Source organism: Cervus canadensis, chromosome 25 (genome assembly GCF_019320065.1).
Source record: "Cervus canadensis isolate Bull #8, Minnesota chromosome 25, ASM1932006v1, whole genome shotgun sequence".
Lineage (NCBI taxonomy): Eukaryota > Metazoa > Chordata > Mammalia > Artiodactyla > Cervidae > Cervus > Cervus canadensis.
In genome coordinates, this window is record NC_057410.1 from 29,084,972 (window position 1) to 29,105,396 (window position 20,425).

The 20,425-nt window shown below is 54.8% G+C and overlaps 1 protein-coding gene across 5 annotated transcripts; it reads right to left on the reverse strand.

The window, feature by feature from the left end:
• Positions 1-4,365: 4,365 nt before the first annotated feature.
• Positions 4,366-20,315, reverse strand: SP7 (Sp7 transcription factor). 5 transcript variants are annotated; one of them, XM_043446335.1, is made up of 5 exons: positions 19,639-20,315; positions 13,021-13,130; positions 12,446-12,702; positions 11,941-12,008; positions 7,154-7,290 (listed from the first exon to the last, which is right to left on the reverse strand). In XM_043446335.1, exons 1-4 carry the CDS (start codon positions 20,285-20,287, stop codon positions 11,942-11,944), a joined length of 1,083 nt encoding a protein of 360 aa, XP_043302270.1. In that variant the 5' UTR covers positions 20,288-20,315; the 3' UTR covers positions 7,154-7,290; position 11,941. The 5 variants fall into 5 exon arrangements, with proteins under 5 accessions (XP_043302267.1, XP_043302268.1, XP_043302269.1 ...); XM_043446336.1 differs by lacking the exon at positions 11,941-12,008 and having other exon boundaries at positions 7,108-7,290; XM_043446332.1 differs by lacking the exons at positions 13,021-13,130; positions 19,639-20,315 and having other exon boundaries at positions 4,366-7,290; positions 12,446-12,978.
• Between the last annotated feature and the right edge of the window lie 110 nt (positions 20,316-20,425).

Consider the following 20,425-nt stretch of genomic DNA (forward strand, 5'->3'; position numbering starts at 1 on the left):
AACGGAAGAGCACTGGAGAAGAAGGACGCATGCGCAGTTCTGGGATAGACTTCCGGCGTCTTGGCGCGCCGCCTAGCGGCGGGAGAGGGAGCGGCGCCGACACGTCCGCAGGGCTGACCGCTAGTTAAAAGTTGGAGCGGTTTTTTTTGTTTTGTTTTGTTTTGTTTCCTGTGAGACTGCTGTTTTCCCAGTTCCGAATTCCCCAGCATAGTCTCCCACTCACTCTCAGCACTCGAAAAGCCCAAAATAAGCCACGTTCAGGGAAGTACCTAATTAAACCCTTACAGAACAGAACTGTGAATCGCCCAGAGGAAAATACCGACTCTTATCACGGGCAGCTGGCTGGAAAGTTGAGGGACGCTCACCCGGAGGAGGAAAGTCAGGCGGGAGATCTTGGGAGGGAGAGTACTGCGCCCGCCAGAACTTAAAGGCCACAGGGTTAGGCTTCCTGGAAGGAAAAGTGGGAACAGTTGGGAAACTAGTATTTCCTGAGCACTTATGATAAGTGCTTGACTAATCTTTACAACTCCATGAGATGGGTACTGTTATACTACCAAAAGGAAAGTGAGGCACCAGGGAGATCGGACCTTAAAAATACCAAAACCGGGAATTCTGACTTCAGAATAAAAGTGAGATGGAGAGGAGAGGGGCAAAAATAGATGAAGGGGATTAAGAGGTACAAACTATAAAGTAAAAAATAAATTACGCGGATGTAATGTCAACACAGGGCTTCGCAGGTGAAGAATCCGACTGCCAAGCAGGAGAGGCAAGAACCTGTGGTTCAGTCCTTGGTCAGGGAAGATCCCCTTGAGAGGGAAATGGCAACCCACTCCAGTATTCTTGCCTTGAAAATTACATGGACAGAGGATCCTGGAGGGCTACAGTCCGTGGGGTCGCAGAGTCACAACATGACTTAGCAATACCAAGGAATATAGCCAATATTTTATAATTACTTTGTGTGGAGTATAATCTATAGAAATGCCAAATCACTATGTTGTACACTTGAAACATAATATTGTAGCCAATATAGCACAGGGAAAGTAGTCAATACTTCATAATAACTTTTTATGGAGTATAATCTATAAAAGTATCAAATCACTAAATTGTACACTTAGAACTAATACAATGTTTTATATCAACTATGCTCCAATTTTTAAGTGATATTTATCTTATTCTAATTCATAACAATGGAGTTACTAATAGAATTGGAGTCTAATGCAGATTGCAGGCTCCTCTTCTTACAGCTGTGAACTTTGGAAAATCATTGAACTCTTTGAGCCTCAGTTCCCTCACTTGCAGAGGGTCCTAACACATGGTTGTTTCCCATACAAAAAAATGGAAACAAAGCCATTTAATAAATTGTAAAGCGCTAAGATACAGGAGATAAATAGCCCTAATTCTGCCACAAACTAGGTGACTCTGAACATTGGTTCATTCGTTTAACAAGTATTAATAAGCAATTCCAGGGCTTCCCAGGTGGCACAGTGATAAAGAAACCCCCTGCAGGAAATGCAGGAGACAAGAGTTTGATCCCTGGGTGGGGAATATCCCCTCGTGAAGAAAATGGCAACCTACTCCAGTAGTCTTTCCTGGAAAAATCCATGGACAAGGGAGCCTGGTGGGCTACAGCCCATGGTGTCGAAAAGAGAGGGACACGACTGAGCACACACACACACAAACACACACTCTCACACTCACACACCAATTCCAAGGACCAGGCTCTGGGCACACAGAACTGTATATGGCATAGTCCCCACTCCCAAGAGCAACCAGCCTCATTGGAGAGGCATTCTGCTTTAATATTTTGTCTGTGTCTGCCCTTTCTTTCTACATGAAAAGTTCCCCTTGAGCGCTATACCCCAAGTCAGAAAACCAAGGGTTCCAGAAGGTTAATAAACAGAGGACTCATCTGAGAATCTTGTTAAAATACAAATTCTGGGGTGGAGCTCTGAAGCTGTAGTTCCAAAAAGTCCCCAGGTGATACAGCACAGACACTTTTGAGTAACCTCTCCGCCCATTAGTTCACTGTTGCCTGGGAAGTCACAGAGAGCGTAAAAGAGCAGAATATAAAAACTGGGGGTGGTTTGGAGAAATTGGCTGAGAAAGCACTTTGTGAGACAGGAAAGCAGTATAGAATTGATGGAAAAGTGGGAGTCTGTGACTGTGACAGATCTGGGGAGAGCAGTGAGATGCCACTCACAAAGTTTTTTTTAATTAATTAATTTATTTCTGCCTGCACCAGGTCTTCCTTGCTGTGTGAGGGCTTTATCAAGTTGCTGGCAGCCACAGTTACTCTTTCCTTGTGTTTGGGATGCTCATTGCCATTGCTTCTACTGTTGGGGAACACAGGCTCTAGAGTACTGGCTCAGAGTTGGGGCAACACGGGGCTTAGTTGCTCTACCGCATGTGGAATCTTCCTGCACCAGGGATGGAACCTGTGTCCCCTACACTGGCAGGCAGATTCTTAACCTCTGGACCACCAGGGAAGTCCCACCCACAAACATTTTCATTGTATCTTAACCTTGGCACCATCCAACCCCCCAAACTCACTACAGCCTGGGCCTGCAACTTCCCCCCTCCCTTCAATGAAGCCTGATTTTCACCAACAGATTGCCTTATAATTATCAGTTAGGTGCCTGCCTCTTACCAGTCATGTGACCTGGAGAGAAGGAACGGAGCTCTGTGTATTCACACACAGTCACCGTCTCCCCTGTGTGTGCTTAAGTTGCTCAGCCGTGTCCGACCCTTTGTGACCCCATGGACTGTAGCCGGCCAGGCTCCTCTGTCCACGCGGATTCTCCTGGCAATAATACTGGAGTGGATCTTCCTAAGCCAGGGATCGAACCCCGGTCTCCCGCATTACAGGCGGATTCTTTACCGTCCGAGCCACCAGGAAAGCCTATACAGCTTATTTATAAGTTTGTTGAATGATTTTTCACAATTTGCAGAGTCTTGGGAGGTTAGTCCGGGCCTAGCGCACTCTCCACTAACTTCACCAGGGGGCGCGGTGGCCCCGGCGACACAGTGACTGAGACCCACAGTCCCGGGGGCTCAGAGCGCTCAGCAGGCGGTCTCCACGCACCGGCCCCTCCCTACGACCTGGGCGGGAAACCGAGGCAGCGCCCCGGCCGCTGCTCGAAACTTCTAAAATGGGCCTCCTACTTTGAGAGGCGGGAGGCATCACGGGAGCCTGGGTGCCTGGACCTCGGCCCACCGCCCCTTCCCCGGGCCCGCCGAAGCCCGGCGCCCCGGCCCGGGGCCGGTAACCAGGCGCACATGGCCCGCCCGGCCCTGTTTGTCCTGGCAGCGCGCCGCCGCTATTTGAGGCGGTTTTTATCTCCCAGAAACCAGCAAAACCCCAAGCGGAGTCTAGAGAAGATGAAAGGGGCCGAGGGGCCGGGGAGGGGACGACCGCGAGGCTGCGGCGGGCGGGAGCTGGCACCGGACAGGCGGAGACCGGCAGGCGAGAAGGCCAGGCCCTGGGGGGTCCCGAGGAGCCGGCCCAGCGGGGTAGCGCCGAGCCCGGGGGTCCACTTCGGGCCGCCCCCTCTCGCCGCCGCGAGCCTCGGCGTCCCCCGCCCCTTTTCAGCCTCTCTTCCGCCGCGGCCCCCGGCCCGCGGGAGAGTCCTCGGAACTCCGATCCTTCTTCAAAGCGCCTTTGAAGCCCCGCGCCCCGCCCGAGGGCAGGAGATTTCGCACCTGGACGGGGGCGGGGTGGGAAGGGGGCCGCAGCTCCAGTTCGGCCGAATCGTCTCCTGGGACACGCCGACCCCTCCCCGCTGCAGCGCGGCGGGCCTCTCCCGAACCCCCGAGGGGTACCGGCGGACTGGGGCGCCGCCCGCAGTCGGGCCCAGGCCGGGGGAGCTGCGGGTGAACCCCTCTGCCTGGCGGGGGAGCCCTAGGGGGCGGGGGCCGCACAAAGCCCTATTGTGGCTGGGGGCTGAACGCCACAGAGTGCCTTTTGTTCCGCCTCTAACTCCGTGGCGGGCACGACTGATTGCAGGCCCCGGGCCGGGGGCGGGTTACGTGCCAGGCGGGTCCGCCCGCGGGAGCCGCACTGCGCCGGGCTCTGGCCGCGCGATAGTCTGCACGGGGCCCGCGCGCGTCCCGGCTATTGCCGGGCCAGGTCCGCTTGTGCCGATCCCGAGGAAGAGCCGGGGAAGAAATCTCTTTGCCTTCCCAACTCCGCAGAGAGCTCTGGGCCGTCAAAAGCTGACCTCCGCCGCAAGGCCGACAGCCGAAGTCCCGGGCGTAACGTGCAAACAGGCACGACAGGATGCCCCTGGTGACTCCCCGGGTTGCCAAGGAGAAATCTTGTGGCTCACCTTTCTCCCCTCCTTTTCCTCTTTTCTCAGCATGACAAAATTTAAAATCAAACTTTTATTTATTAAATTAAAAAAAAAAAAAAAAAGACTCCATGAGGGCTTGATCCCTTCCCTTCCACAATATTACCCTCTCCCCAAGCTCCGGCGGCTTTAACCCTTTAACTTGGGGCCTTGAGGGAGCAAGAAATAGAAAAGGAGGATCCAAAGTCACAGGAAAGGCATTCAAAGGCACGAAGCGGCTTTAAAAGTCACTGGAGGTGGAGTTGGGAGCATCGGAAGTCCCAGGTTGCCGGCCTGTGGATGCAACCCCAAGTCAGCTTGGGGACCTCTGTCCTCCTAGGTCTATAAATTCTTCTTTCTCATGACTTCTGGGCACCAGCCTATCACAGTGCCTTGCACAGAGTAGGCACTCAACAAATACTCGATTTTCTTGATCTGATCCCAGAGGAAGCCTTCCCCGCCTTTTCTCCAGGAGAGACACCTCCAAACTAATGTCCTCCTTGGGTTAGATGGGCTTCCCCAAAGAGCATGTCTAAGATGGCAGCTGCAAGCTCTGTTAAAGATGGCAACAAGGGATTAGCCTAATGGGGTCATGGTGTCAGGAGGGGCAGTGGAAGAACCTGCTCTGGGGTCAAGGAATCTGGAGTACATTCCAGTTCTCCCCTCCATAGGGCTTGAGTTTTCACAGCTTCTGGCCAGGGCTGGAAATATTAGGGATCCCTAGTTGTGAGATACCCCATCAACTCATTAACAGAGATCTAGCTAATTCACTCTATTAGCAGAGATTCTGTTAAGAGAAACACCATTAACTGAGACCCTGATAATAGAAGTTCTATTAACAAGATCTCCACTATCACTTTTTCTAGACAGAGATGCATTTGGCTAAAATTTCCATAGCAGAAATGGACCCCCTTCCCTCCCCAGCTCACTCTACCTGACCTGTCATCATAACTTAGATAAATAGAATTATTATTATTACTATTCATTTCTCTTGGAACATAGGGGTTAAATATACACGCCTGGGGGCAGCCTCCCTGACCCTGGGGTCACCCCATCTTTGGGATCAGATCCCCACCAGTCTGCCCCCTCTTGGCACCCTGCTCCCTGCCAGGTCACTTACCCCAATCCCCCAACTCTGGTCCCTAATGAAGAGGCCACCAGGGGGCAATAAATTATCATTATCATCATCATGACTGTTTGTAAAAAAAAACGCTCTGGAGCATAGAAGGCAGTGGACTACAAAGTTGAGAAGACTGGAGCCTGAAAGCTAAGGAATAGTGGTAAATAAGCTTGGGAGGCAGAAAAGATGCACATAAAGGAGTTAGTGAGATGGAGAAATGAAGTGTTGGGAGCCCAGATGGAGGGGAAGTGAGTTGGTGAGGTAAGAGCAGAGAGAGAAACTGAGCAGTGGTGAGGAAAGAGCTTCTGAAGCCCTGAGTGCAGAGATCAGGCACCAGGTGACGGCCTGAGATGAGAGTTTGCAGAAGGGTCTCATGGCAAGGGGAGGAAGTAAGCCGAGGAGGCATGCAGGGCGATACCCAAGCCCAGAATGGGTGGGAAGAGGGGGAGATGGATAGAGTTGCAAAGGGCAACATGCATGGGGCAAAGGCGGTGAGGGGCAAGCAGTGGTCCACAGAGCCAGGAGAGGCTGGAAAGGCAGCCTCCGGTGGGCTGGAGACCTCCACCCGGCTCAGATCTCCAGCAGGTTGCTCTGCTCTGGGCTGCCTTCAGGGGCTTTTTCTGGGGGTGCAGGTGAGGCAGAAGGTCTGGGCGTCTGACTGGCCTCCTCTTCGACGGCGCTGCGGCCCTCCCCCAGCTCCTTGGGGCCGCTGGCTGGGGGTCCCGGACCTGGCTCGCCGTGGGTGCGTTGATGTTTGCTCAGGTGGTCGCTTCGGGTAAAGCGCTTGGAGCAGAGTAGGCAGGTGAACTTCTTCTCCCGGGTGTGAGTGCGCACGTGGCGCTCCAGCTCATCCGAACGGGTGAACCTCTTGCCACAGAAGAGCCAGTTGCAGACGAAAGGCCTCTCGCCCGTGTGCCAGCGCAAGTGGGCCTTCAGATGGGAGGCCTTGCCGTACACCTTGCCACAGCCAGGGATGTGGCAACTGTGGATCGGCTTCTTCCGCAGCCCGGCCGCGGCGGCGCCCAGGCGCTCCAGCTCCTGGCAGTTGGGGCAGTCGCAGGAGGAGCGCCCTGCCCCACTGCCCCCGTAGCCAGCACTGCCCCCTGTGCCTGCACCCCGAGGGGGTTTGGCTCCGCCGCTCCCCTCCAGCTGCCCACTGTTGCCCACCGCCTTAGGTTTATAGACATCCTGGGGCAAGACATGCTGGGGCCCTGGCTGCAGGAGGTGGGGAGCTGGATAGGGGGCTGGATTAAGGGGGGCAAAGTCGGACGGGTAGGTGGGCAGCTGGGGGTTCAGTGGAGGCTGAGCAGGGCCTGCAGGCAGTGTCCCTTGCAGCCCATCACCCTGGCCCTGCCCGCCACCGAGCCAGTTGCCCCCAGGATGCATGTCCCACCAAGGGGTAGGAGCATTGCCTGGGCCCGGTGAGATGCCTGCATGGATGCCTGCCTTGTACCAGGAGCCATAGGGGTGTGCCATGTCCAGAGAGGTGTAGACGCTGGGCAGGCAGTCAGAAGAGCTGTGCCCCTTGGGCACTAGGAGCCCAGGGTCCTGGGTGCCCGTGGGCCCTGGGAACGAGTGGGAAAAGGGAGGGTAGTCATTGGCATAGCCCGAGGTGGGTGCTGGAGGGCTGCCTGGGGGGGAGAGGAGCCCATTGGTGCTTGAGAAGGGGGCTGGGTAAGCATCCCCCATGGTTTTGGAGGCAGAAAGGTCACTGGTCACGGAGTATGGCTTCTTTGTGCCTGCTTTGCCCAGTGTCGTGGAGTCCCGCAGAGGGCTGGAGCTGCCAAATTTACTGCACGCCGCTGTCAGCATGGCCAGGGGGCTGGAGCCATAGTGAGCTTCCTCCTGTGGGGAAACAGAAGCATTGCTTAGGGGGAGAGAAGGAGATGTGCAGAAGGACTGCACACCCTGGAGACCTGGAGAACAGAAGAACAAAGGGGTGAGGAAGAGGTGAAGAGGAAGGTCAGGGAGGGGGGTGGGCAGTGAGGACTGGGACGCAGGGAAGAGCTCAGATAGTCTAGAAAAAGGGCAGAGGACCAAGACAGGGCCACTAACACCCAACCTAGCAGGCAGGAAGCATCACCCCCTGTGATGCTGGGGGTGTGCAAGGGCCTCTGAGGAACAGGAGATGCTTCTTAAATAGCTATGAGAAGAGCCGGGGATCAAGGCAGCACCTGGATGCAGTGAGTATTAGGGATCCTGACCCCTGGAAGTGGTTGGGAGCAGAGGCCATGGTGGGGGGGATTGGAGAGGAAAGATAAGGCTGAAAGAGCATGGAGAGAAGCAAAGTCTTAGGGGACCGTAGTTGCCCCCGTTCCAGGTTTTCCCAGCTTGACCCCTTATTCACTTCCTGTCTCTGCTTCATCTCCTGACTAAGGCAGTGGCCTAGTCACCCTAAAGCAGTGTCCTCATGTCCCTGGTAAGGAATCTCTTTCTCTTGGCAGGGACCCTGGGCCAGGGAGCAAGAGGAAGCGACGGCGGAGACACTGGGACATTGAGAGGGAACAGGGTTGCCGCCAAGCCAGGGCTGTGGCTGAGGCAAGAATGTCTTTCAAGCGGGCATTAGGCACCTCCTGCTTTGTGGAGCCAGCTGGTACCCCTCTGGGAGGGCTTGGAGAGCTGAAATCCTCACACCCCTCCAGGGCAGGGAATTGGATTGGCTCTGATGGTGGCTCACAGCCACACCCCTCCCTCTATGCCTCAGTGTCCCCTAACACATAGAGACCCCTCCAGCACAGTGAATGAGGGGAAATGTGTGTAGACGCAGGCCACAGGGGTCTTTTAGGAATACTGAATGCCCTTCATGCCCATCGTGCTGCTGCTACCAGACCAAGACCCCTGAGACCACCATGCCTCAGGAGCTCGCGGTACTCCTCCTTGGGTCAGCTCTGGGACATCCCAGAAGGAAATGATGCCCTCCTGAATCTCTGGCTGGAATGCATAGGCATCCACTACTGAGAATCCCACCAAAAACAAGTCAGAAGCTGACCTTGTATAGTCCCTTGACAGGGGCCCTCAACAACAACAACAAAAATGTACCTGGTACCTTCCCAATAAAACTGAAAAAGAACCCAAGAATCCAGGGTTCCCAGGCCAGCATTCTAGCTCCTAGCGCACAGTATGTGCCTGTGACACCAATCCTAAAGGTAGATCTGAGGTTTAAAGGCTTGCAGTGAGGGCTATGTGTGCAATGGCTAGCCTTGCACTGCTCCCAAATGGAAGCCTGCTGTTCTCCCTGCCCAATGACCTCTTTCTGAGGTCCTGATGACACCATGGACTCCCAAATTTGAACCATCAAAAGCATCCTCAAATCTGGCCATGGCAGAAGCCCTGCATCCTTCCCAGCCAGGGTGTTCCTGGAGCCTCTCACCTCCCAAGCGGAGAGTGGGTAAGGCAGGGCAGCTGCTGGGGCAGGAGGCAAATCCTAGTGGAAAGGAAAGGTCGAAACGTATTGTGCAAAGGAGAGGGGCAGAGACCTATAGAACCAGAGCAGAGGAGCCTGCAGGGTGAGAACCTGACCTCAAAGCCCCTGGTGGTGGGGGGTGATGGGGGGGAGTAAAAACATCGGGAGCTGGCCCACAGGGGCAGAAATGGGCAGGGAGGCAAAAGAGAAGAGAAGGAAAAAGCGACAAAAGGAGGGAGAGAGAGGAAAGCAGAATAAACAAAGAAAGAGAGGTGATGGAAAGAGACTGGGCAAGGAAGGCACAGGAAAGCAGAGAAAAGAAAGGAGGGGAAGAAAGAAAAGGGGGAGGTGGGGGAGGAAGGCAGATTTCCTACCTAAGAGAAAATCCCCATGGTGCTGGGCTCCAGAAAACCCCCAGACCAGGCCACTCCTCCCTCCTCCTCCCCCCTGACCACCCCCTCCCCCTCTGCCTGCCTGGCCCGGCTCCGTTGGTTTCCCTGCGGTCGGTTTATTTTTAAAAACGCCGACGCCGTCCCCCCCGCCCGGCCCTCACACTGTGGCCACAGGGGCCTCAGCCAAGCCCAGGGACCCCACCCAGCCATGGGGCGGGAAGGAGGGGTGAGAGAAGGCAAGCAGCCCCAGGCCAACAGGAGACCCCCGCCCTGGGGAACACAGGGCCCCAGGGCCCAGAGGGGCAGAGAAGGGGGAGCCGGGCACCAGACCGCTCAGAAGGTTCTGGAGGCCAAGAGCCAGGCACTTGGCTAAGGTTCATCGCAGCCTCAGTTTCCTTGTCCTGCTGCTTGGGCTCTCCCAAGAACTAGGGAGAGGATCCTGGTTAAGGATTCTAAATATGTGTGTGTGTGTGTCTCCATATGGGGGAGCCGGGGGCTGGAGCCCACCTTCAAGTTGTTTTTCCTCCTACTTCCACCCACATCCATTGAAAACAACGACAACCACACCAAAACAGGCTTTAAGTACTGAAGGGGGAATCTCTGGAGAAGGAACAAGATAAGGAGCTGTCCCAGCTCTCACTCTCACATGGGGAGGGGACTCCGCCCTCTTTCCCCTGACCTGGCACTGGAAGGCTCACTTGGACATCTGAGTGCTGACTGGCCAACTGAGGTCCCAGTTTCCAGTTGTCCACTTTCAGCCTCCTCCCAAATTGTTTAGTTCTTCCAGCTTCCAAGTCTCCATCCCCACTAGCCCCCATCCCCATTTCTCCCTCCTCCGTGATCCTCTGAATCTCACTCAGCCCAGGTGAGCCTCCTGTCAAGCTTCCCTCTCTGAACCCCCAAGTTCTTCTCACTGTCCAAGAGGACTTCCTGATGGGGGTGTAAGAAGAAGCTTGAGGGCCCAGGTGCCCCTCAAAATAGATCAAAGAGACAGAGGCTGGAAGCCTTGATGTTAGGGGCATCTCCAGCTTACAGGGAGTGAGGGACAAGAAAGCCCAGTTTCCAGGACACGCTCCTCTTGCCAATTGCTACCCCATGTCTTTCCAGCAGACCTCTGGCCCAGCCACTCCTGCAGGCCCCAGTGCCACGCTGGCAACTCTGGCATGAAGCCCATGCCCATTGACACGGCCCCTGCCTTGGGTGGACCCAGGATTTCCATGCACCTTAGTCCTCCAGCTTCCTCAAGACCAAGCACAACGTTTCAGTGATGGCTCAGTCGAGAGTCTCTCGGGGAGATGGTGGGGTGAGCAATCTGCCTCCTTGCAGCAGAGGGTAGACACAGCCCTTGAGGACCCCCAAGTAGGTCATGGTCTCTGCCCCACTGTCTCACATGCCATTCCCTCAAACTCAGTCACAGGTTCGCTATCCACCAGTCTTACACACACCATCCCCCACTTGGACTAACAGATACTCGGGTGACCCAGCTTGTACGCACACCTGTGCTCCCACAAAGCCAGCCACACGTGCAGGTGTGCTACTGTACATTCTGACACGTACATGCAGGCCAGTGAACACAGGTGTTAAGAGATTCCTGGTCCATCTCACACACACCTCTCCTGCAGGGCTGAGTGAGTCAGCTTGGACCTGAGATAGTGTACTGGGAGCAGACATGGGGCCTTCAGAGGGGCCCAAGAATCAGTGGTCAAGGCCACTGATGGGAGTTGATCTTTGGGGAGGGCTCTCTGGTCCCAAATTCCTATGGAGGGAGCCAGAAAGCAGAGGTGGTAACAGAGACACGGAGAACTCAGGACATTCAGACAGCCTCTGAGTGACTGTGAGTCCACCTTTCCAACTACGATGTGCCACGAGTCCCTCCAGAAGCCCTGGCAGAGTCAGCAGTTTCTCAAGCCCCCAAGCCCTGACCCCCATGGTACCCTAGTTCCCTCCATCCTCAGTGCCAGAGGCAAGGGATGCTGGGGTCCCAGCCTGGAGGGGAAGTGGCCCGGTCCGCCCTGGAGCCTCCCACTCCCAAAATAGAGCTGAGTTTGTCTTTGGCTGAAAGCTAAATATTTGTGAGCCGGGCAGGCGGCCTCAGACCCTGGCCCTCCTCCTTGGTTGCCTCTCAGACCTGGGCCCAGTTCCTCTGGTCAGCCCCCCCACATGCATGGACTGCCTTCTCCCTTCTCTCATTGCCCACCTCCTCTGCTACCAGCCCAGAAGCCCAGCCCCCTCCCCACCTACAAACCAGACAAGACACTGCTTAGGGTGAGTCCCAAGAGCCAGGACCCCCAAAGAACCATGTACTGACTGTTACCCGATGCCCACTCAGCCAGTCCTCTGGCCTATTTCTCTCCCCCTGTTGCCTACCAGCTTATCTCTCTCCCACTCCTCTCTCTTCACTCCCCTCCCCTTCCTCTCTCCATCCCTCATCCACTCCTGAGTTGGTGTGCTTGGCTGACCTTAGGGGTCCATGCCTTCTTCTAACCTAATCCCCTCTGTCCTCCTCTGACTGCTCCGTGACCCTTTGCCCTGCTCTCTCTCCTCCCCTTTCTCCTGCCCCCTGCCCCTCACCCCTCCTCTGACCCCTGGAAGTGACAAGCACCACGGCAACTGTCTGTGTGAGTTAGAAGGTGGGAGTGGACAGGGATTAGGACCATTCAGATCGAGGCTGGTGTCCTGGGGGAAGGAGGGGGCAGTTACCTCAAGCAGGGAGGACGCCATCCTGAGGCTGGGGAACGGGTCCCAGGGAGCCAGGCAGATGGAGAGAGCTGAGCCGGAGAGAGGGAGAGGGAGAGGGAGGGAGAATGGGAGAATGGGAGAGAAGAGATCTAAAGTTAGAAGGGACTAGGGGGTGGGGGTGGGGGGGCTGCTCTCTGTCTGTAGGGATCCACCCTCTAATTACAGCTTTCCCAGCGGAGAAGGCTCCGGATCCAATGAGCAGGGCGAGAGAGGGAGGCAGAGGGTCCAAATTTCCTGCTCCATTTGCTGAGCTCCCCCAAAGAAGGGATCTGGGCGGGAGAGGAGAAACGGGGCTCCCAGGGAAGCAGGAGGGGGTAGGGACAGGGCAAGTTGTCAGGGCATGCCGGGGGGTGCTGAGGGTCTGGGCAGATGCAGGGTGGGCCCAGGTGCCCCACACCCTGCCCCCAGCCATCCCATAGGCAGCTGTGGGAATCCCTCCCAGACAGAGCTCCCGAGGGTCCTGTACCTGGGGGATAAGGGGCTGGGTGTCTTGAGTCTCTCCTCTCTGGAGGTCTGGCACTGGGAGTGCTGGCAAGGGGTCGCCTGAGGGTCCGGGGAGGGCTCCGCTCCTCTCCTAGGCCAGCTGCACTCCTGTTCCCACTCAGGCTCTGATCCTAGAATCCTACTCTGACTCCGGAGTCCTGGCTGCGGGTCCGCGGGTGGCGGCGGCGGCTGCTCCTGCTGCTGCTCTTGCTGCTGCTCCTGCCGCCGCCGCTGCTGCCGCTGAGGGAAGGAACAGGAGGGAAAAGGAACAAACCCCAAACCACTAATTAGAGATCCAGGGGGGGGATGGGGGATTGGGGACGACACTCACACAGAGAGACTGGAACACACTGACATCCACACTCATGGACAAACACAGGAGGATAATACACGGGCACGTCCACGCGCGCCGGGCTCCCCACCGGGGCACGGCCACTGTCATGAATGAACAGAGACAAACTCACACACAGATGATCGCAGTGACATGGCTGGAGGCGCGCACGCCCCCCACACACGTCCGAGCTGACCACAGAGATGCCTGCTTCCCCAGTCACCCACCTCGAGAGACTGTGTGTTGTGAAAGTCAGGAGGGAGGGTGTGCTCTGGGGTTGAGGCTTTCTGCTGCCCAAGTATTTGAGGGTCACGGGGGGTAGGTTCCAGAGCAAGACCTGGAGGGAGGGACAGGGTGGGGAGGGCTTGGCACAGGCTTGGGGCTCCCCAGTCTTCCTCCCAGTATCTCAGTTTCAGTCTTGAGAAGTGACACCTAGGCCTACCTCCCTTTGTGGGGCAGAAGCTAGATCTTGCATATCTGAGAAAATTTAAGGCAGGCAGGAGTGAGGGTAGGAGGTAGAAAGTCACTGGGTCAGCTCATCCATGCCTGAGCCTGGCCTCTTTGGATCAATTCCCTTTCCCCCAAAGACAGACCCCAGACACCATCATTCCTTGCCAGTTACCAGCCCTAGGCCCTTCTTGGCCACACACACATCCAATCTCCAACCTTTGATGGGTATTTCTCATGAGCGCTCATGCTCTCCTGGGAGTGGGTGCCGGGTTCCCTTTCTCGCTGTCATGCATCGATTCCCCCTGCAGCAGGAAGAATTGAAGTTAGAGCTTAGGCAGGACTTCCCAACTTTGACTTCTCATCAAAATGGGGAAGAAAAGAAAGTCAACCAGTTGGAAGAGGGGAATGCAAAAAAGTCTATGAATTGAAACTTGGACCCTGAGGTCAGTTTATGGGAGAGAGAGGACTGCGCAGCCAAGTGGAAGAACCAGCATCTCTCCCAGTGAGGGGCCCAGCCAGCCGAGGTTGTTTTGCAAGTTATTCCCCAACACACCCCTCTCCCCGGGCCAGCCCTGCCCAGCAGAGGAATGGAGCCTGGTCCTTCCCCGGTCTCCTTATTCCCCAATCAGTCCCCTCACTTGCTCTTCCTGGGTGCCCACCTCCAGGCTCCTCAAGCTCTCCCAGCTCAGCTTCTCAAGGCAAAGTTGGGAAGGGGGCAGGAGCAGCTGGAAGTCCTGGGAGAGTTACCTGCAGTTTAACCAGCAGGTAGGGTCAATGTTTAGGGAAGGATGGTGGGGGAGTTAGGGTTTCCAGTCCCAGGATTTGACTTCTCCAACAGAACCCTGTAGACCCAACTTTTGAGGAGAGGGTTAGAGAAGCAAGGTGACTGGCAGACAAAGGAAAAGAAGGCAAAAGAAGAAACACAGAAAGACTGAGAGGCATACAGAGCAAATGAAACAATCCAATAAAATCAGAAGAGAAACTAGGGAAATAATAGGGAGAGAAGAGAGGAAAACACAAGACCAGAATGTGGCTTAAAAAAACAACAACAACAACAACACAGAACAGTAAAAAGGAAAAGAAATAGGCCCAGAGAAACAAAGATGAGGAGACAATGGCTTCGGAAGAACAGGACAGGGAGAACTGCAAGAGGCCTGGCCAGGTCCAGCGGAGGCAGAGGGTTAAAGCGGCTAGGCAGGTGGGGGGCGGGGATGAAGTATAAATAGTCCATAATTGTGTCCGATGATTACACGGGCCACCCCACCCGTCTGCCCAAGAGGAAGTGCCCGTGGTGGGGTGTCCCATGACCTCGAAGTCTCCCCCTGGTGGGGGCTGTTTCTAAGCCTGAGGTGCCAAATGGATTTCTGGGCCCCCTTCCCCAAACCCAGCTCAGAAGTTGGTGAGGAAAAGGGGAAGCTTTGGGCAAGTTACTACATCACCAGCAGAAAGCCATCCCGCTTTTAGATCAGGCAGGCAATTGAGGCAAAGGAGAAAAGTCTAGACTCCAGAGAAGAGAGGGTAGGTGAGTGAGGGGTTGGGGCTCCAACTAGATTGGGGAGGAAAGGAAGCAACTGAAAAGGAAAAGGAAGCAGGAGGAGAGGAGGTGTGGGGTCGAGGAGGGTAAGGGGAGACAGGTATGGTCAGCCTTCTCCACTTCCTTTGGGGATCTGGATCCCTAATCCTACGGGGGAGGAGCAGGAGTGCTAGGGAAGAGCAAGGAGCAGGGTCCCCGGAAGATGTGAGCCAGGGTCCCTGACGTGTCAACCCCAGTAGGATAATGCCTGGACACACAGCCCCCTCCCAAACGTCTGTGCTGAAACCAGGGCAGAGGGGCTGCCTGAAGCTCCCAGCTCCCTTCCCCAGGACCCCTCTGACTCCTTCCACACCCTTTTTAAGACAGTCCTGCAGTCCAGACCCTGCTATTCCTGGGCCCAGACACACACGCCCTTCCCAGCGCCCCCAGGGGCTGGGGTCAGCAACTGGGAGCCCTGACCAAGGACCTGCCTCCACTCTCTCAGGCCTCCCTCAGCCCGGCCTCCCAGGGGGTGGGGCAGCCCAGGCAGAGGCGCCATGTGGCAGGGGCGGGTAGAGGCTGCGGCTCTGGTCCTTCCAGTATAAACCCCCTAGGCATCTGGTTTCTATCCACCACCCCCCACCACCCTGGGGGCCCCTCAGCCTCCGCCCATGGCCACCCAGACACTGAGCTCCAGAGATGGACGCCCCTGAAGGAAGGGGTGGGATGGTGCCTTTCTGATCTTTCAACCCCAGGACCGAGCTGAACCACAGGGACGCTCCCTTCCCTCCCTGCCTCCCTTCCCTAGAAGAAGCAGGGTGGGATTTCTAGGTTAGAGGGGGTTGAATCTGGAACCTGCCTCAGTTTTCTTTAGCTCGTTTTTGGAAAGGTCGGTGGGGGTGGGGTGAGTGGACCCTTGGGAGAGTGGGAGACTTCTATCTCCCTGCTCCTCAGGGAAGTGCTTCCTCCACCCCGCTACCTTCTGCCCACCCTGGGCTTCCTCTGAGAGCCCCAATCCAAAGGGACTCCTAACTCTTCTTTTGCTGTTGTCATGGGTTTGGCTACCCTAGAGAGAGTCACCAGCAAACAGCGAACAGAGTCCTGAGATACAGATCAATACGTTCTCTGATACAGACATAATGAGTCTGTATCACTTTCAGATATGCTCTTGCACACGCGATGAATTATGAACATACATACAGTCTGCAGGCATCCACACTGACACACACTGATATATATACATACATTGTACAGATGATGCTCACACCAAGACACTGACCCTAACCTCCAATCACAAAAATGCACACACTAGCACCTATACATGCCTATAGACCCAGTCACCTACAGAGACTCACACAGCCTCTCAGTACACACTTTTACATATGTGGCAAATATCACATATATATACACACACAGGTCTATCATCACAATCTTACAGCTCTAGAAATCTAGGGGATTTAGGAATTCTTCTTTGTATAAGAATCTGGACATAAGGATGATGTGGCAGGCACTGCCAGTCCTACAAATTATTGCCTGCAATTCCTACTAGTGTAGGAAACTTGCGGGTAACTTTGGGGACTTGCTTATCCTTTATCCTCCATATCCACCAGAAGTCAGAGACCCACATGGTCCCAGTAAACTCCCTGGCCCTGGGGAACCCCGGCATCCCCACCCCCACCCAGACCCCCCCCTGCTCTGCGGCCCGCTGACTCATCTCTCCCTCTCTGGAGCTCCCCAACCACAGGGGCCTGGAAGAGAAGCTTGGAAAGTTGCGCTCACGTCCCGGGCCCCTAGTCTGGCCACTACCCACCCCCATGCACCCAGGCCCAACCCTTGTCTCCAGTGGATACACTAGTGACAGAGAACACAGGGGACAGGAAAGAAGGCACCCGGAGTCAGGAAAACAGAAAGACAAAGGGAAAGAGGAAGAACTGAGATGGTAGGGATACAGATCAGAGACCTTGAAGAATAGCTGCTAATCTGAGAGGGTCCTCCAAAAGTAACAGGGCTGATGACCTGAGAAATGTGCTCCTTGGGTGGGGGGAAGGTCCACTCATGACCTTGGGATGTGGACATTGCCCAATGCCTTGACATTCTGAGCTTAGGCTCAGGAAGCTTGGACAAGAGAATCCCATTGTGGGAGGCAAAGCTGAGGATACAGGGAAGAAGGGAAACTTTTAGGAAGCCAGCAGCCTCTGTATGTGTGTGCATGAGTGCTCAGCCGCTCAGTTGTGTCTGGCTCTTTGCGACCCCATGGACGCAGCCTGCCAGGCTCCTCTGTCCGTGGAATTTTCCAGGCAAGAATACTAGAGTGGGTTGCCACGCCCTCCTCCAGGGGATCTTCCCAACCCAGGGATTGAACCCACATCTCCTGGGGCTTCTCCATTGGCAGGTGGATTCTTTGCCACTGAGCCACCTGGGAAGCCCCAACCTCTCTATAGAAGGTTTCTTGAAAAAGGAGCTCCCCACACTAAGGTTCACATAAACATATTTACACGTCTGTGATATCTCAGTTCCCTCCCTCTCCACTGGATTCCAGTGCCTGGGTTACAAGGCAGGACTCCTCTTGCTGACTCTGGTTCCTCTCTGCTCTGAGCCTCAATCTCTTTAGTTGACATTTGAGCCCCAGGATAGGAGATAATACAGCAGTTTCAGGGGAGGCAGATCAAGAATCAGAAGAAATATGCTGGTAAGGCTAGAAAGGAGCAAGGATGAGAAGAGACAAAGAGGGAAGGGTAACACTGAGAGGCCTGATGATCCGGGAGTAAAGGAACCTGTACTGGGTAGGCATTTTGAAAGGCTCAGCGTAAAATTAAGATGCTGGCCAGGGACTTCCTTGGTGGTCCAGTGGTTAAGAATCTGCTTTCCAATGCAGGGTACATGAGTTCGATCCTTGGTTATGAAATTAAGATCCTGCATGCTGTAATGAAAAACCCCACAGGCCTCAACTAAGATCTGATGCAGTCAAATAAATATTTTTAAAAATTTAAAAAGACTCTGGTTATCACCAGCAAGTGCTTCTGTGTAAGAATGATACCCTGGAATCTGATACACAAAATATATTACTGTCTTTTAAAAAAATATTTCTTTATTTGACTGTGCCAGGCCTTAGTTGGTACACATGGAATCTTTGATCTCTGTTGTGGCATGCAAGATATCTTTAGTTGTGGCATGCAAAATCATAGTTGAAGCATGTGGGATCTAGTTCCCTGACCGGGGATCAAACCCAGGCCCCCTGAATTGGGAGCACCAAGTCTTAGCCACTGGACCACCAGCGAAGTCCCAAATATTACTGTCTTTAAACAAAGAGAACTTGAGGTTATAGAGTCCTGATCACATTTTCTATCCTTAGTGATGAGGCTGAACAACTCAAGGCAATGGTTCTTCAAAATCTTTGACATACTCCACCGCACTCCCCTTGATTTCTCTGACCTGCTTAAATTCTTCTTGGGAGAACAGTTTTTTTTTAATGCAGACTAGATCCAGGAACATTCATTCATTCAACAAATGCTTAGCAAGCACCTACTTTGAACCAGGCATAGCAGGACTAGACTTAGGCTTGCAATCACAAATGAGACAGACCCAGTCTTTTACCACACAAACCTACAACCAACCTAAAGAGTGGGAAGTATCTTAAGAGAGTAAGTACCGGATGTCATTAGAGAACAAAAAAAAAATGAATCTAAACCAGTGTTGGGAGAATCATGGAAGGTTTCCTGGAAGCAGGGATGCACAGGTAAAGAAACTGAAGAAAGAAAAATAAAAGAAGAAACTGAAGGATGAAAAGGAGTCAATCAGGTGAAGAGAGGAAAAGTGTTATATGCAAGGGGAAGAGTGTATGCAAAGGCCCAGAAGTCTGAGGGATTAATGACATTTTGAGGAGCTGAAAGTTGAGTGCAACTAGAGTATGAAGATTAGGGGCTGATGGAGAAGGTCTCATCAACTGTGCAAGGGACCTGAGCCAGATGCTCAGGGCAACATATGGGAATATTTGTATTTTCGAAAGATGACCCTGGCTGCAGAGGAGAGAATGGAATAGGGACTTAGAGCCAAGCAGTTCTGGGCAGATCAACCACTTACTATGGTGTAAGGTTGGGCACACTGTTTAACCTTTGATGCCTTGGATTCTTCTTCTTTAGAATGGGGAAACTTAATACAGCAACCTCCCAGGGTTGTTATAAGGATTAGGAATAATACGTGTGGAACTCTTACCACAGGGCTTGGCACTTGTTCCAAGTGGTAGCTGTTCCATAAATGGTGCCTAATAGTATTGTCAGAGTTTGGAGGAGGGCAAAATCAGAGGCAAGACCAGTTGACCACGGCAGTCCAGGCAAGAGGTGAGAAGGTGTGGCCCGCAGCAGCAGAGGGCATGAGGAAAAGTCAATGGAAAGGTGATGTTTAAGGAGCTGGTATAGAGAGAACATGGTGAAAGATCAGCTATGAGAAGTGAGGGAGACCAAGCAATCAAGGATGACTGCTCTTGCTAAGTGTGTTGGTGTGGGCACATGCACACAGGCCATGTGAGCATGTGAGAGGTACCTATTCAATTCTGAGGGTGGCCCTTGAGAGCCAGCCACTGTGCCTGGTCCACAGAGTGAAGGGCCATGCTGCATCTGAGGACCTGCTTCCAGCCTCCCAGAAGGGTCCCCAATACACACTCAGCCCTAGCCTCTCTTTATTTTCCTTTTCACCCATCCCTGTCCCCCGACCCCCCAACAACCCCCTTCAACCTGTCCTCACCCAGCCACCCCTGTTCTCCTCTCCTATAGCAGGAACTCTCTGTAAGTTTAGAGTCTGCACAGGCCACCCTTCTCCATCCTTTGTTTCTCCACTGCCCTGGTTAATGAGAGTCCTTGAGGCTCAGCCATACTTCCCCACGCACCCGCAGTCGGACGCCCCCCGCTGGATCCCCGAGCAAGCACCGCTTGACTTTCTCGGCGGGACGGGTGAGGGCGAGCGAGCGGTAGAGCCGAGGCAAGTCTGGTGGTCTCAGCCCCATCTCCAGCTGCTGGGCGGATGGGTGCCTCTGGACCGGCAGATCGCGAGGCATGGGGCCCCCCCGGCCGTGCCTCAGTGTCCCCGCGCTCGGCTGGGAGGCGGAGGGGCGGGCCGGCAGGGGGGCGAGGGGCGGGGCGCGGGCGGGGCCGGCCGGGCCGGGCGCCCGGGCAGGAGGCAGCTGCATATCTGCGGTCCCGACCACAATTGCTGGGAGTCGCGTCCCGGAGACTGGCGGCGCTGACTCTGCCCGCTGCGGCCGCCGCGCCGATTAGAGCCCGAGAGGGAGCGCCAACCCGGGGGAAGGGGGGAGGCGGCGGCGGCGGGGAGCTCTGTGTGCCCCTTTCCCCTCCGCCCCAGCCAGCGCCCCCCGCTGCCACGCCCAGACCTCTCTCAGTGGCCTGAACCTGGGACCGGAGTCCTGCCTTCCCAACCCAGGCGTCCTCCTCTGGACCCTGCAGGGCCCGAGATCCTGAAGGCGCTAACATCCCGTTGACCCCAGGCTGCCAGCCTTTCGTGCCCTTTCTCTTCCCCATCCACCCACACAAAGAGGAGCCTGAGTCTCAGGACTTCTACCCCCCCCTTTCCCCGCTTCCCACAAGCACTCTCTAGGCAAAAGAAGTTCCAAGTGAAGAATGGGTCAGAGACTCGAAAGGACCGGCATTCAGGGGCCA

Coding starts and splice junctions, on each gene's coding strand:
- SP7 (XM_043446332.1), bottom strand. CDS start 11,961: ATGGCGTCCTCCCTGCTTGAG. Junction 7,291..11,940: donor TGGCGTCCTCCCTGCTTGAG/GTAACTGCCCCC, acceptor GTTTCCCCACAG/GAGGAAGCTCACTATGGCTC.